Raw genomic sequence first — 13,864 nt, 5'->3', positions numbered from 1 at the left:
GTTTTGGAAAAATACCCTGCTGAAGGGGGGAAGAGAAGACGAGCGAGAGAGAAAGGCCCTTTAACAGACAGCTGTGGGGGGAAAAAGCCACCGATTCGCTTCTCTGGGAATTATGGGCCTACCCCTTGGAGAGATTCTCATGGAAATCCGTTCCCTTCTACAGAGGCTCCTAGGACTGGGCTCTCAACTACTCTGCAAGCAGCTTCTCCCCCGACCCTGTGGGAACAGGGCTGAGTTTCCAAAAATCACAGGCATGCAGAGAAGCGAGCCTGTGAGAAGACGGTGCTGAAGCCGGGTGCAGAGCACCGAGGATTTGCATCTCTGACTTCATCCTTTCCTGAGCACAGCAGCTGAAGGCGTATTTCTTGGTTAACGCCTGAACCTAACGCCTCAGCCGTCCCTGCAGAGGGCAGCTCGGGAGACAGGCGAGGAGGCAACGCCAGCAGCTCCGCAGCGCCTTTCGGGGAACGAGGGATCTGTCTTTGCGCCCAAAGCTGTCCTCGCCACGCATGGCAGGTACTGGGTGAGATTAATGTTAGCAGCGAAGACGGACAGAATCGGGCAGATGGATCTATGAGTGGGAAAACACTAAGAAGGACTTCTCAGTAGTGCCTCACACCCCAAGTACTGGCAGGGGTTGCCCAGAGAGGGGGTGGAGGCCCCATCCCTGGGAACATTCTGGGCCAGGTTGGATGGGGCTGTGAGCAACCTGATGTGGTTCAAGGTGTCCCTGCTCCTGCAGGGGGGTTGGGCTGGGTGACCCCTAGGGGTCCCTTCCCACCCAAAACATTCTATTCAGTTCTATTTCTACTGGTGCTTGCACTCCAAGCATTTCTGCTCTCTGCATGGCTGATGAACAAGACCCCCGCATGCTCTGGGAGATTCTGGGGTTGGCTTGTAATGGGGGCAAACAAGAGAACTTACAGTCCGGGTGTTCATACGGCAGCCAGTGGTGCTTGCTGTTCTGGTACTCGAAGTGGGAATTGCGTTGCTGACATTGCTGCGCCCTGAAGTCCTCAAAGTGCTTCGGACACTCCTCGGTGTTGCAGAGTTGAAACTCAAAGTTGACACCAGCACAATCTTCACCTCCGTTAACGGGCCTGTGGAAACATTCAAGAGACGCTAAAACCCTCTGGACATCAGCTCCGGGGATTCTTCTTCTCTCTCAGGTGCAATGTTCACACTCTTTTTTATGAGACCACTTTGCAAAAAGGCCGGGTGAAGCGGCAGAAGTGCAAACAGAGCAGTTACCCTGCACCGACACGGGCTCGCAGTGTAACCTCCCTGCTTGCCGGGGCGCCCCGTGGCGGATGCCAAATGCACAAGTGACCCGTGCGCACGTACGCGCTGCCAGCGGCCCATTTACAACTAGAGATTCTCTACGACTATCCTGCAGCTTGCTGAGCTCACACACTACGGCCTCCTCACTCTCACACATCTGCTAAATCTTTGGGATGGTTTTCCACAGGCTTTCCTCTGGAAATTCTGGGATTCTCCAAGAACGATCCTGGTTCCCTGCGCAAAAGCCGCATTTCAAGGGGCTTGAACAGAACGTGAATTTTGGCAGACTCCATCTGAAACGTAAATGCCATTTGAACCGCCACCTGTAACCATCCCCCATTGACTGGAATGGCCACCTAGCCCCAAGACCTACATTGGATTGTTGCACTGGCGTGTTCGGAAGCGAACTCCAGTTCCACAGGTTCGTGAGCAGGAGCCAAATTTCGTCCAGGGTCCCCAGTTGCCGTCCTGCTTCAGCTGGTTGGCGTTCTTCCACATGCAGTGACCTTTGTAGCACCACTGAGGGAAACCGGGCGGGGGAAACGGGTGAGAACAGAAACAAAAAGCCAACCGAACCTATCATTGCCATGAAATTAAAAGCACACAGAGGTAAGCTCATGGGCGGAGAAGGGGCTGCAAGCAGACACTTTCCCAGGGACAGAGGGGGTGGCCCAAGAGTACCCGATCCCCATCCTGCCCTGTGAACGAGTGGGCAGCGCTGCCGACCCCGAGCCCTTCCACGGGCAGACATACGAAGCTCAACATGTGCCACCCTCCTCCTCACTTCCATTAAGGTGGCCTTTGTTTCATTTGACTCTGGGTCGCTACCACCTTTTTGGAGGAATTTTCATGTTCTGAGTGTTTGCAGGATAAAGTTTTTGCGGAGTTGTTTGGGTTTTTTTCCCCTCCTCATACCGGCCAAATGTCGCACGTGGGCAAACAGGCTGGGACAGAGGGCTAGTCGCTGGGCAGGGTGCTGGGTTTGCTGCTGGCTGGGGCATACTCAGGTGCTATAAGGCTCTCCTGTATCTCAAAATACACGGGATTTGCTAAACAAACATTTATTTGAGTATAATTTTATAATTAAAAATGAATTAGCAGCAGAATACCCGCTAATGGGGATATCAAAAGGGAAAAATCAAGAGCTAATCCTAAGGCAACACAAACGCTTAGCCATGGAATGTCTGGACGGCAAGCACTAAGAAGTGGTCCTACGGTAACAGCATCGTCTGCTACCGTGGATTCCTACAGACACTTTGCAGATGAGACAAGAACCCAAGAAACTGTAAGAAAAAGGCACAGAAGAGGCTGGGACTGCGTTACACCCAACTGGGCTTTCTATGTCCAAAATTTACTTCGTACTAGGGCAAACCTTGCACAGTTCACAGAATATCCCAGCAGGAACGCCCAGCTCCCTCTTTTCCCTTCCTCTGGTTCCACCCAAGGAATGCTGAGCAATTCCCTGTTTTCCTCTGTGCCCTTCACCCCAGATGAATGCAACTGTTGGGTTTTTTTTTTTTTCAATTCAAGCATAGCAAACCCACAAGACTCACTTTCCCAGGGGCACATTCTGTCCCATCGAGCGGAGGTCCTTTCTTCGTCTTACAGAAATATGGGTTGTCTGGATGGCTACACCACAACTGCTTGCACGGGTCAAAGGTTCGGAACTGAAATGAGGAACGTTTACGAGATGAAAATCAACATTAGATTATTAATACTTTTCAGGTAAGGATTCAACCCACCCAGGCAATTCACCTCATGCACAAGCCCACCAATGAGTACAGCATCTTCAGAAGGAAAAGGGCAAGAGCACCTTTGGAAGAAAAAGGGCAGCGCTTACTCTCTGCATCCCCAATCCCTGAGCTGGTGAGGAGACGAAAGGAGGAGACACCCAGAAGCGGGAGGAAAACGCAGGGGTTTTCCCTTCTTGTGTCACATGGACCGTGCTGCCATCCCCTCGACCATTAAACCAAATGACCCGGATGGCTGCATTTCACCCCTAAACATCTCTCCCCTCTTTACAGATGTTTAACTGCTCGTCCATCGTGAGCAGATGCGTATATCGCAGCTCTTTAATAAGGCCCGACACCAACGTGCTGCACCAACGTTTGCCCCTGCAATGACTGCCTCGGACATACCGCTGTGCACATTTTATAGCCAACGCCAAAATCAAAGCGGCACTGTTCGTCCATGGAATAGTTGATGCCAGGCAGCTCAGGAAGCTTGGGCCAGTCGTGTTCGAAAGGGTCGTCAAGAAGACAGTCGTAAGAGCTGGGGAAAGACAGGCAGAAAAAAAAAATCATGAGAAGATGTCGTGATTATTTTTTTTGATGAGCAAGAGCAAAGTACTTATTCTTAGTGAGGCGATGCTCCTTTTCTCCAGCTTGTTTTCTGTCCTGTCTACCTAGTTACTGCTCCCCGGAGCACAGGCGGTCCCTTCCGTAGGAATATTGTCCAGCGCAACGTGACTGAGCATGGCACGGGAAGATCCTACGGCAGAATCCCTGCACTTGCTGGAGATGGTGGAGATGCAACTCCAGCCCTTCCCTGCCCCAGCAACGCATGCGAAATTTGGGCTTTACTTTCCTGTCACCAGAGGCAGCAAACGACGCCTCCTCCACTCTCAGTGCCACAGGGCGACACCTCCAGGCGCCCCGACCTGCACTACGATTCCGAATACAGGAGTCCTTCCACGGGCTTCATGGAGCTCAGAAACAGGACGGCGGTCAGAGGCCAGGCCTGCTTACCTGGCCTTGCTGTGTTCGCAGGGATGGAGCCCTGCCGATGCAAAGGGCAAGAATAAGCCTGGCTTTTTTCTCATTCCTGTTTTAACCCCGACATCTTAAAACAACGATACCGGTGGGCTGCTCCTCCTGCACTGGGATATTTCACTTTAAGGTCTCAGTTAATTCCTATTTTACGCTACAAATTGGGTTTCTTCTGTAGGAGATGTGGGTCAGCTCATTAAGCTTGGACTGGCAAACCCAGCTGTATGCAATGGAGAAGGAAGCCTGAGTAAGAACTGGGTGATGAGGTACCTACACGAAGGGAGACCAGAGCCAGCAGGGTAGAGACCTGTTCTCCTTTCCTCCCTAATTCCGGCACGCGCACGCACACCGCCTTCTCTCGTCCTCGTTTTTTGCTAGTTCCTTTTCTGAGTTTAGGGCTTCATCCTGTCCGTTTCATAGCATAACCCCCAGGGAAATCAAAAACCCAGGGAAAACACCAGCTACCTGACATAGCGTCTGCCAGGGAGACTCCTGCTGCCGCCCCCCGAGGACGCGATGGGCTTCGGGTACAGCCCTAAGCCAGGGAGCGCTGTGCCTGGTTCATAGCTTTTCTCGTACGCATTTGAAGGGAAAAAGAACACGGCAGGAAAGGCGACCGGCATAACCCCCAGGGAAATCAAAAACCCAGGGAAAACACCAGCTACCTGACATAGCGTCTGCCAGGGAGACTCCTGCTGCCGCCCCCCGAGGACGCGATGGGCTTCGGGTACAGCCCTAAGCCAGGGAGCGCTGTGCCTGGTTCATAGCTTTTCTCGTACGCATTTGAAGGGAAAAAGAACACGGCAGGAAAGGCGACCGGGAAACCGCTCCGCTGGGGGAGGCCAGGCGTGGCGGCAGCGGCGTCCAGCTGCGGTCGCTCCGACACGTGGAGCAGCCTACCCGAACGCCTCGGAGGCCGAGCCCCTGCGGGGAAGCAGAGCACAGGCCACCCCGCAGGACCCCGTTCCTCAGCACCTCGGAGGCCCCAGCGCTGCGGTGTTCAACCAAAGGGCTTCCGCAGCTGAGGGTCCCCTTGCGCCCGCTCCTCTGCGCCAGCATCGCCTCTTCTCTTCTCCTCCCTGCCTAGCAGAGGGCAGCACGCTGGCCCCACGTCCCAGGGCCTGCAGACAGCTCCGTTCCCTGCGGCAGAACAGCACCCACCGAGCGCTGACGGGTCCTTACTGTATGTATCGCTTGAGTTCTTGGCCGCTGCACCTGGACCAGTGGTACCGATGGAAGGCAGCCTGCACCAGGGGAGCCATGACGCTCCCCATCGCCGTCTCGTCCCCGCAGCGGTTCCCTTGCCCGTCGTGCTCCATTCCCAGCCTGCAACAAAGAGTCGTTATCAGAGCCCAGGCACTTTCTGCTCTCCAGCTGCTAAAACAACCGCAAGGAGAACAGTTTCTCACGACGTGTAATCGTGCAAAATGAAATGGTTCTTCGCGTTCTAGAGGCATAACCCGCCTTTCCAACTGATCTTCTTTGATGCCCAACCATAAGGACTCCTGGATACTCTTTCATTTATACTTTGCTGTATTTGTTAATACCAGGAATGAACTAACTAGACGCTGGCGACGACTTACGCTTCGGATAAAGGAAAACAACAATTCTGCTCATCAGGGCGCGGTTCATTCAGCTGGTCACGTTTCCATACTCCTTTATCAAAAGCACCGACTTAAACACGGAGCTAACACAGTTATCGTGTTGGGTCTCCGAAGAGCTAACGTGGTTAGCAGGTTACATCTCCAAGTGTGCACCTGGTACGAGTGCCCTGGCCATCTCCAGTTGGGCTAACGCCTCCCGGGGAGCTGAACAAGCAGCCTGCACTACTTAGGGAAGACAAAAATCAGATCAGTGCTCGACGTTAATTCATCCAGACAGCTAACAGAGATCTTTGCTTCATCAGTTACTCCCAACTTCACGTTTTATCATTCTTGAAGAGGTGCCGAATCTAACAAATTGGCACTTCCAGTCAATGAGAAGAAAGATGTTAAGGATGCTTGGCGAGCTACTGTCTCCACTGCCTGGGCCTTCCAGGTTTCTTACTGACCTCTTCCTTGCCCTTGAGAAAACAAGTTCCCCCCCTTCCTCTTCCCTTTATTTTCTTCCCCCACTTATCTCTTCATCGCGTAAACCACTGATGCATTCCAAGGGGATGGAAATAAAATTAACATAGCTTTCCTACAGCCGTTAACATAGAATCATAGAATCATTTAGGTTGGAAAAGACCTTTAAGATCATCAAGCCCAACCGTTCCCCTAACCCTGCCATCCCACCCCTAATCACGTCACACCACTTGAAGCAAGCAGGAGACGCAGCACTGTATTTTGTTGGCAGGCTGCTCGTACGAGTTCGACTTACACATGACCGGTTTCATGAGCGACAACGAAAGCCGATGAAAACCCATCCTCGTGGTTGAGAGTACAGCTTCGGACCGGGTGACACATGCCGGTAACAGGAGCGTATCCTATCAAGAGAAATCACGTCTGATTCTTTTACCCGTTACATTTCTTTTGAGTGAGACCCCCCAGTAGACTTACGACCTGAGAAGGACCTAGGATTATTTTCTTTTGATTGGCCATTTTTTCTGTGTCTTTGCCATTGCCGTCAAACAGAGTAAATGGCTCTGACATACTGGGACCGATTCCACAGACACCTGTGTTATTTTGGGGACTTACCCTTGTATCACCAAAGATGCAAAAGATGTTCGATTAAAAGGTAGAGCTGTAGGCTGGGATTCTTTGCACGTGTTCCTATTCGTACCTTCAGCTACACATTGCCTGGTGCATCTTGCCTGGCTTTTCCTCAGTAAGAGCAAAGACCTTTCTGAAGACAGGGAAGTCTGCCTAACATCTCAACCCACCCAGTTTCTCTCCAGGCATGTCTGAGGAGAACTCAGACCCTTATCTCCCCCTGAAAGGGGAAGGGAGCATAGCGGTACTGAACACAAGTATCTAAGACATCTCCAGGGGGACAGCCAAAGCATGGGCTCACCCAGACTCTTCTTTACCTGCACTGACATAAGCCACACTTGTGAATTTACTTCCCATTATCGTTAGTTCCTTGAGCCATAAAGATTAATGCAGGTATCAAAGTAGCTGATATGCTATCTATAAAAAGAAAAGTATGGTGAATGATGCAATAAAATAAAGGTGAAGCTGAACGCGAAGCGCATTGAGCGTTCCTAGCGATCCCTGCGCGCACCCGAGCACCTCGTGTTTGAAGAAAGCAAATAGCTATTAACTCACATCTCTCAGGTAAGAAGCTTAACCTGCTACAGCTAGAGGTAAGCACAAGGGCTGCCACGGCAAGGTCGACTCGCTTTCCCCCAAGTGCGTCAGACGCACGGGGGAGGTACTCTGTCTCCGCACGGAGTAACGAGGACCTGCTCAGGGTCTGCGGGGACCTCTTCTGGAGCCAGAACAGGCTGACAGCTATGATGAGTGCGTGTGCTTTCCCCAACAGGACCGGGTTCCAACACAACTTTAATATTGAACGCTTCCTGAAGTATTTGCTGAAGAAAGGCCTACGTTGCTTATTGTCTCACGATCATACAACAAATTTTCCTCTTTTCTGGCAGGCACTAGCCAAGAAACACCAAGTCCCGACAGTTTTGCTCCAGGTCGGCGGCATTACCTTGCATACCAGCAGGCCCAAAATCTTGCCTGGTTAAGAAGATGGCATGATCGTGGTGCTCGGAGTGACTGGGGTCCGACTTCTGCTGCTGATATGCCCAGCGGCAAACGTTCTCCAAGCTTCTCGAGGGATTCCCCCTTTCGATCAAGCTAATGGACTGAAAGAGCAACACGTTAGACCCAGGCGCTCCTGAAGGTAGGGCATTTGGCTTAATTTTGGTAGGGAATTTGGACAGGTTTTGATTTTCTTGGAGCACCAACCAGGTCCCCATCTCTCTCTTCCTAATACCCTCTCACTCCAAGTCACGACAGCCGCCTTCCCCATGAGAAACGACAACGCGCAGGCTAACAGGGAGCATGTGTGTGTAATAGCACAGCTTTAGGGGGTTTTTTGAAGCCGGGTTGATGAGTGTTCACATCATCTCTGAAAACAACGGCCTTCCTGTGCGTCGCCCGGAACGTGCAGGAGGAACACCCAACCTGATGTGAGGGCTGAAGGAGGACAGTTTTATTTTTTTTGTTGGAACTCGCGTACGTCCTGGACGGCCAGCTGAGATGGACGAGCGTGCAGGGACACAGGCAGCCCCCGCGGGGGAAGCGAGTAACACAAACACACAGGACAAAGCCTCGGCTGGCGCAAAACGCTGCAGCGCCCGTGCACGCGTGCTGACGGACACAGGTTCAACAGTGGGCTCTGTCAGACTGCGCTACGGCCTGTGCCTGCAAGCTCAGTCAATGTAATTCCACGACAAGCATCAGACTGGTCTTTTGACTTGCCCAAATTCAGTGTCTGAGTTCAGTGGAACAGTTATGATCCTACAAACCCTACAGAGCATTAGCGCTTTCCTCTCATCCTGAACAATTTAACGAGCAGTTCTTTCGCAACTCTCCGAGTGCATTTTACCAGCAAAAGCAATGGACTCTTGCAAGTACTGCCCAGGGTGCAAAGGGGAGGAGCGCGCTGCGACCCAGTAATGGGAGGAACGCAAGACGAGCCGAGGAGAGAGCTGCGCTAGCCAACTGCTTGGAGGGGCTGCGCCAGCAAGCCGGGCTGGTAAGCCGAGACCACTGCTCCTCCTAAACCGATGTAAACCCCCGAGGACTCGGGAGGGCAAGAATTCGGGCTGCAAGCCTGCTCGGGCTGAATGAGCCCAGCGCCGGCGTCACGGAAGGGACGGCATGGTCGGCCTCCGGAGCACAGGCGCAAGCAGGGTCAGCAGGTGCCGAGCAGTTCCCTGGAACCGGCTCTTGAGTAGCTTCTGTTTCCACAGCCCTTCACGAGATTCACAAGGACTGCAACTGCAAAGACGGCGAAGGCAGAGAAGAGGTTCAGGGGCTTGCTTACCTTTGCGTAGCCCAGCATGATCATTCGGACCAGCACCACGTTTATGTGGACGCCCAGGGATTCGTCGTGGTAGATCTCGTTCACCTGAGAAAGAAAAGGAAAACTTAAGAAATAAAAACCCACTGATGATACCAAGGGGACTTCCCAGGCCCCTCGGGAGTCCCCATGGAACAGTCCGTGGCTTTGCCCCCGACCAGGTCTTCCGAGGTCTCCAGCCAGATCTCTATGCATCATTTAAAGGCAGAATTTTCATTCGAGTGCTTTTAGCCTCGTTCCCAAGGGAAATACAGATCAGGCAGTCACTCCCGCTGTTACTCCTAACGCCACCATGGTTTTTGGCCCCTTTACCACTTTGCAGCAACACTTGCAAAGCAATAAAGATCTCAGAGAAATTAAGTACCAGAAATTCTGTGAAAACGAGCAGACGATGAGAAACAACAGCCTTCTTTCTGCTCATGAGGAAGGGAAGACTGCGCAGCCTTTATCACACGCACCAACGGGAGCCCGGAGAATGCTCCTGGCACAAGAGAAGCTTAGCACAGAATCCCAGAATCCCAGCATGGCCAGGGTTGGCAGGGCCCTCGGGAGCTCACCCAGTGCCACCCCCCTGACCAAGCAGGCTCACCCAGAGCAGGGGGCACAGGACAGAGGCCAGGCGGGGGTTGAAGATCTCCAGAGAAGGAGACTCCACAGCCCCCCTGGGCAGCCTGGGCCAGGGCTCGGCCACCCTCACAGTCAACAAGTTCTTCCTCACGTTCAACTGGAACCTCTTCTGCTTCAGGTTGTGCTCATGGCCCCTTGTCCTGGAGCTGGGCACCACTGGGAAGAGTCTGGCTCCATCCTCGTGACCCCCACCCTTGAGATAGTTGTAGGTGTTGATGAGATCCCCTCTCAGCCTTCTCTTCTCTAGGCTGAACAAGCCCAGCTCCCTCAGCCTTTCCTCCTAGGGGAGATGCTCCAGTCCCCTCATCATCCTTGTTGCTCTCCTCTGGACTCTCCCCAGGAGTTCCTCATCTTTCTTGAACCGGGGAGCCCAGAACTGGTCCCAGTGCTCCAGGTGGGGTCTCACCAGGGCAGAGAACCTCCCTCGTGCTGCTGGCCACGCTCCTCTTGATGCACCCCAGGATGCCATTGGCCTTCTTGGCCACCAGGGCACCCTGTTGGCTCATGGTCAGCTTGTCGTCCACCAGGACAACCTGCTTATGGCCCAGCAGAGAGCCCAGCCAAGACAGAAACCCAGAGGCCACACCTCACTTCCACTGCTCTGCATGGGGGGTTTTGCTTTAAAGAATTTTTTTTTAGAAGCAACTAATACTGCTGCCCTAATTTTTAGAGATAAATTAGAACTATGCGGTCGCTTCTGTACTAAAAAGAGTATTTGTGGAAGTGAAGTTCAAACCTCCAGAATTACGCAGCTGGGTCAAAAATTGTTCTCCTTGAGGACTTTCCTTGTGTCTGGGAAGGTGAGAAATGTCCTGCCACTGGGATATAAATTAAGGGGCTAAAACATCTGCAGATCATCAATGAAGTTACTCATCCCCCTCAAAACAAAATAAATATTATGAGTAATGGGTGAAAACTAAACAGTGCTGTTCAGAGGGCAGTGTATTTGAGCTGCGTTTAGAGGGTTGGGTTTTTTAGTCTGGCTAAACCCAACTTCCCCCTCCCCTTGGGAAAAAGGGGGTGCTGAGGTGCCCAGATGGCGGGACCCGGCACAACGACCGTAGCCCGTGGTTTTTAGGAACGCAACCCCTTCTGGGACCAGCTGAGAACAGCCTGGCAGCAGGATAGTTTTACAAGGAATCGGCACGTAACCCAGGCCGCCCGCCCGGGGAAGCAAATATTCCCCGGTTCAATGATTCATCGCGTGTTTTCTCCCTGTTGATAGCATTGCTCCCACAAAGGCTCGCGTCAGAAGAAATGCTCACACTTTCCCTTGTGCTGAGAAACAGCCACCTTCCCAGGAGCGCCTTTCCTGGAGACAAAAGGGATCCCGGAATCCACCTAAAGACTCAAGTCCTATCTCTCTGCAACACCACTGTTTACCTCATTCTCTGTGGATTGATCTGGAGGGCTCCACTAGAGGATTCCCACGGGAGCAAGTGTGTATACACGCTCATGACCAAAGCCCTGGGAATTTTGCAAACCTGGAACCTTGCTGGAAGAACCCAAATCTAATAGAAGTGCTGAAAACGCCGGTGTAGACTGCAGCACTTTCCAACTGTGTCTGACTTGCATGGGGGAAAGCGCAGCTTCTTAATTAGCATTCTATAGTGAAAATGTTCGGTAACTCAGAGTTTAATGATTAATGCATCAGCTACTCTACTGGTCACATAGCTGGAAATGAAACAGCTTTGGAAAAAAATAGTCGACAGCAGGTCTACTGACCATCCACGGGGATGAACCAATAGATGAAATGGCGGGGGGGGAGCCGTGCTCTTTTGGGGACACCTTCACGTGCCACTGGTCTTTGCCGTAGGCTGAGGGCGATGTTAGATTAAAATGGCCGCAAACTGATAGACATGGGAGAAGTGAGCGCGTGACGACCGTATGCCATAGAAACAGCTCCCTAACTTTGACAGACAGCACGGAAGTTATAAGCCTGACAACATCAAGTATCAAAAACGAGGGTTGTGAAGAAGGGTGGCTTTGAAGGAGAAAGAGCTGCCATCGCCTCTTCAGCCTTGTGACAAAGAGAGAGGGCCTGGGCCCTTCTCGAAGCCCCACAATTCAGCTTCACTGCATAACCCTGGCAAGAACAACCACCCCCAAACCCATAAGAAACACTCACCACCTACAAACAGGCTACATGCCCTCAAAGAACATCCCTCCGTGCTCACCATGATGTTGAAATGCGAGGAAGTAAAGCAGAGATGTCCCTCTGAGCTGGGCTATGCAAGCATGCCCGCTGGCCACGGAATGCTGGACTGGGAGAAGACGCTTCCAAGGCTGACAGTTCCACTGGGGACTAGGAACGGTGCTAACGCTACGGCAGGGTTTGGGAGATGGAGGCTACCACTCCTTATGGGCTCCTGGTAAAGGTAAGATCAGGAACACGTCGATTCTGTCACCTCAAGGAATTCAGCTGGAACTTCCCACCGAGCCACCCAAAAAAACGCCACGGGAAAGACGTTCTCTCCAGCGGGTGATGCAGCCCTTCGGGAAGGCGGGCTGGCAGCGACTCGGGCGGTTCATGCTGTGAGGGAACAGTAAAGCTTCACCTAAAAGCTGGGGACCACCCTAGATCTTAGTGCTTTGGAGGAGATGAGCCCCTCTGGGCTTCCGACTTCCAGCCCTGCCCCTTAACAGCTGCTTTAGATGCATCGCTGCTGCAGGGCTTCCCAGCCCGTTTCTTACACCAAGAGTACATACAAATGTTAGGTACAGGAAAACATCTCATCTCGGGCGTTTCCTGAGCTCCGGACAGTGCTTGGTTCCCGGCGAGCCAGCTCTGGCACCGAGAGCAGCGCAGTTGCGTCAGCACGGCACTGTGCCCGGCATAACCAGTCTTGGCACAGGCTTGCGCCGATGTGATTTCCTACTGCTGTTTGTTTTGCACTCGAGCAAACCAGCGGTGCTTACAATACCTGTGTACTTTTGCCCTTTGGAAGCTACTCTGGGGCTATCTTGCGTACGCTGCGGTACGTGGCAAACCTGCCCTTGACTTCCCTGCTTGGGAAGGCACGGCTCAGCGGGTTACCATCAGCCTTGCAAAGCCCCCATGAACGCCCGTAACACCCACCATGAATTCTTCCTCATGTACAGCCTCCCGTTTTTGGAAGATCAGAAGATGTGCAAGTTTAGCTACACAAGGTGCAGTTCTTGGACCCTCACGCCACTAGATCCGAACCTAAACCTGAACCGAAAGGCAGGTTCGTGTCTGTCAGGCAAATTCAGCTGCGCTGAGCTGTGTCTGCTGATGCCGGCAGCGGACTGGACTGCAGCAGAATCACAGATTCATAGAATCCCAGGTTGGAAGGGACCTCAAGGACCATCTGGTCCAACCTTTCTAGGCAAGAGCACAGTCTAGACAAGATGGCCCAGCACCCTGTCCAGCTACGTCCAGTGTGGGGGAGTCAACGGCTCCCCTGGGGAGTTATCCCAATGGCTGACTGTTCTCATAGTGGAAAATTTTCCTCTCATGTTCAGTCGGACAGCTGCGGTCCCAGCAGCTGATGATCTCCCAGGAACAAGCAAAGACTTGCTCGCGTGCTTCCGATTCCCTCAAGCCTTAAAAAGAAGCTTCCAGGGGGGGGGAGTCAGCGGCTCCCCTGGGGAGTTATCCCAATGGCTGACTGTTCTCATAGTGGAAAATTTTCCTCTCATGTTCAGTCGGACAGCTGCGGTCCCAGCAGCTGATGATCTCCCAGGAACAAGCAAAGACTTGCTCGCGTGCTTCCGATTCCCTCAAGCCTTAAAAAGAAGCTTCTACGAGCAAGCGACGTTTAAATGCCTCGGGCTCCAAAACCAAATGCACAGACGTGACTCAACTCAACAGCCCCTTTTCATCAAAGCCAGGTCCTACAGCATCCATTTGCATATTGTTGGAGAGCAACAACCCTGGCACGCCGAAATACCATGGTCACCTAAAACGTACAAGCTCACAACTACAGGAAGGGTAGGAATGGCGCAAGACTGAGCAAAGCTCCGGGTGTAAACCTAGCAGACTACATTCTGGTTTCCAGTTACACTGTGTGCGTGTCTGGAGTTTCATTCTACATTTATAGCACCGAATAATTCTACACAGAGTCATTATAATTCTACACAGAGTTATGCTAGAGAAGATATCAGTTGGTTTAAATTCATATAGAGATTTCACCCCACACCCACAAACG

The 13,864-nt window shown here is 52.4% G+C and overlaps 1 protein-coding gene across 1 annotated transcript in view; it reads right to left on the bottom strand.

The window, feature by feature from the left end:
- ADAMTS3 (ADAM metallopeptidase with thrombospondin type 1 motif 3) overlaps positions 1-13,864 on the bottom strand; it is a 108,409-nt gene that overhangs the window by 16,110 nt on the left and 78,435 nt on the right. The window contains exons 6-13 of the mRNA XM_035892614.1: positions 9,030-9,113; positions 7,686-7,842; positions 6,411-6,516; positions 5,232-5,375; positions 3,420-3,552; positions 2,835-2,948; positions 1,655-1,800; positions 925-1,100 (exon numbers count right to left, since the gene is read on the bottom strand). Coding sequence (XP_035748507.1) covers positions 925-1,100; positions 1,655-1,800; positions 2,835-2,948; positions 3,420-3,552; positions 5,232-5,375; positions 6,411-6,516; positions 7,686-7,842; positions 9,030-9,113 — 1,060 coding nt within the window. The remainder of the gene's footprint in view (positions 1-924; positions 1,101-1,654; positions 1,801-2,834; positions 2,949-3,419; positions 3,553-5,231; positions 5,376-6,410; positions 6,517-7,685; positions 7,843-9,029; positions 9,114-13,864) is intronic.

The sequence above is a fragment of the Egretta garzetta genome, unplaced genomic scaffold (assembly GCF_000687185.1).
Source record: "Egretta garzetta isolate BGI_Z169 unplaced genomic scaffold, ASM68718v1 scaffold414, whole genome shotgun sequence".
In the NCBI taxonomy this organism is placed as follows: Eukaryota; Metazoa; Chordata; class Aves; order Pelecaniformes; family Ardeidae; genus Egretta; species Egretta garzetta.
This window is presented reverse-complemented; position numbering and strand designations above follow the sequence as displayed.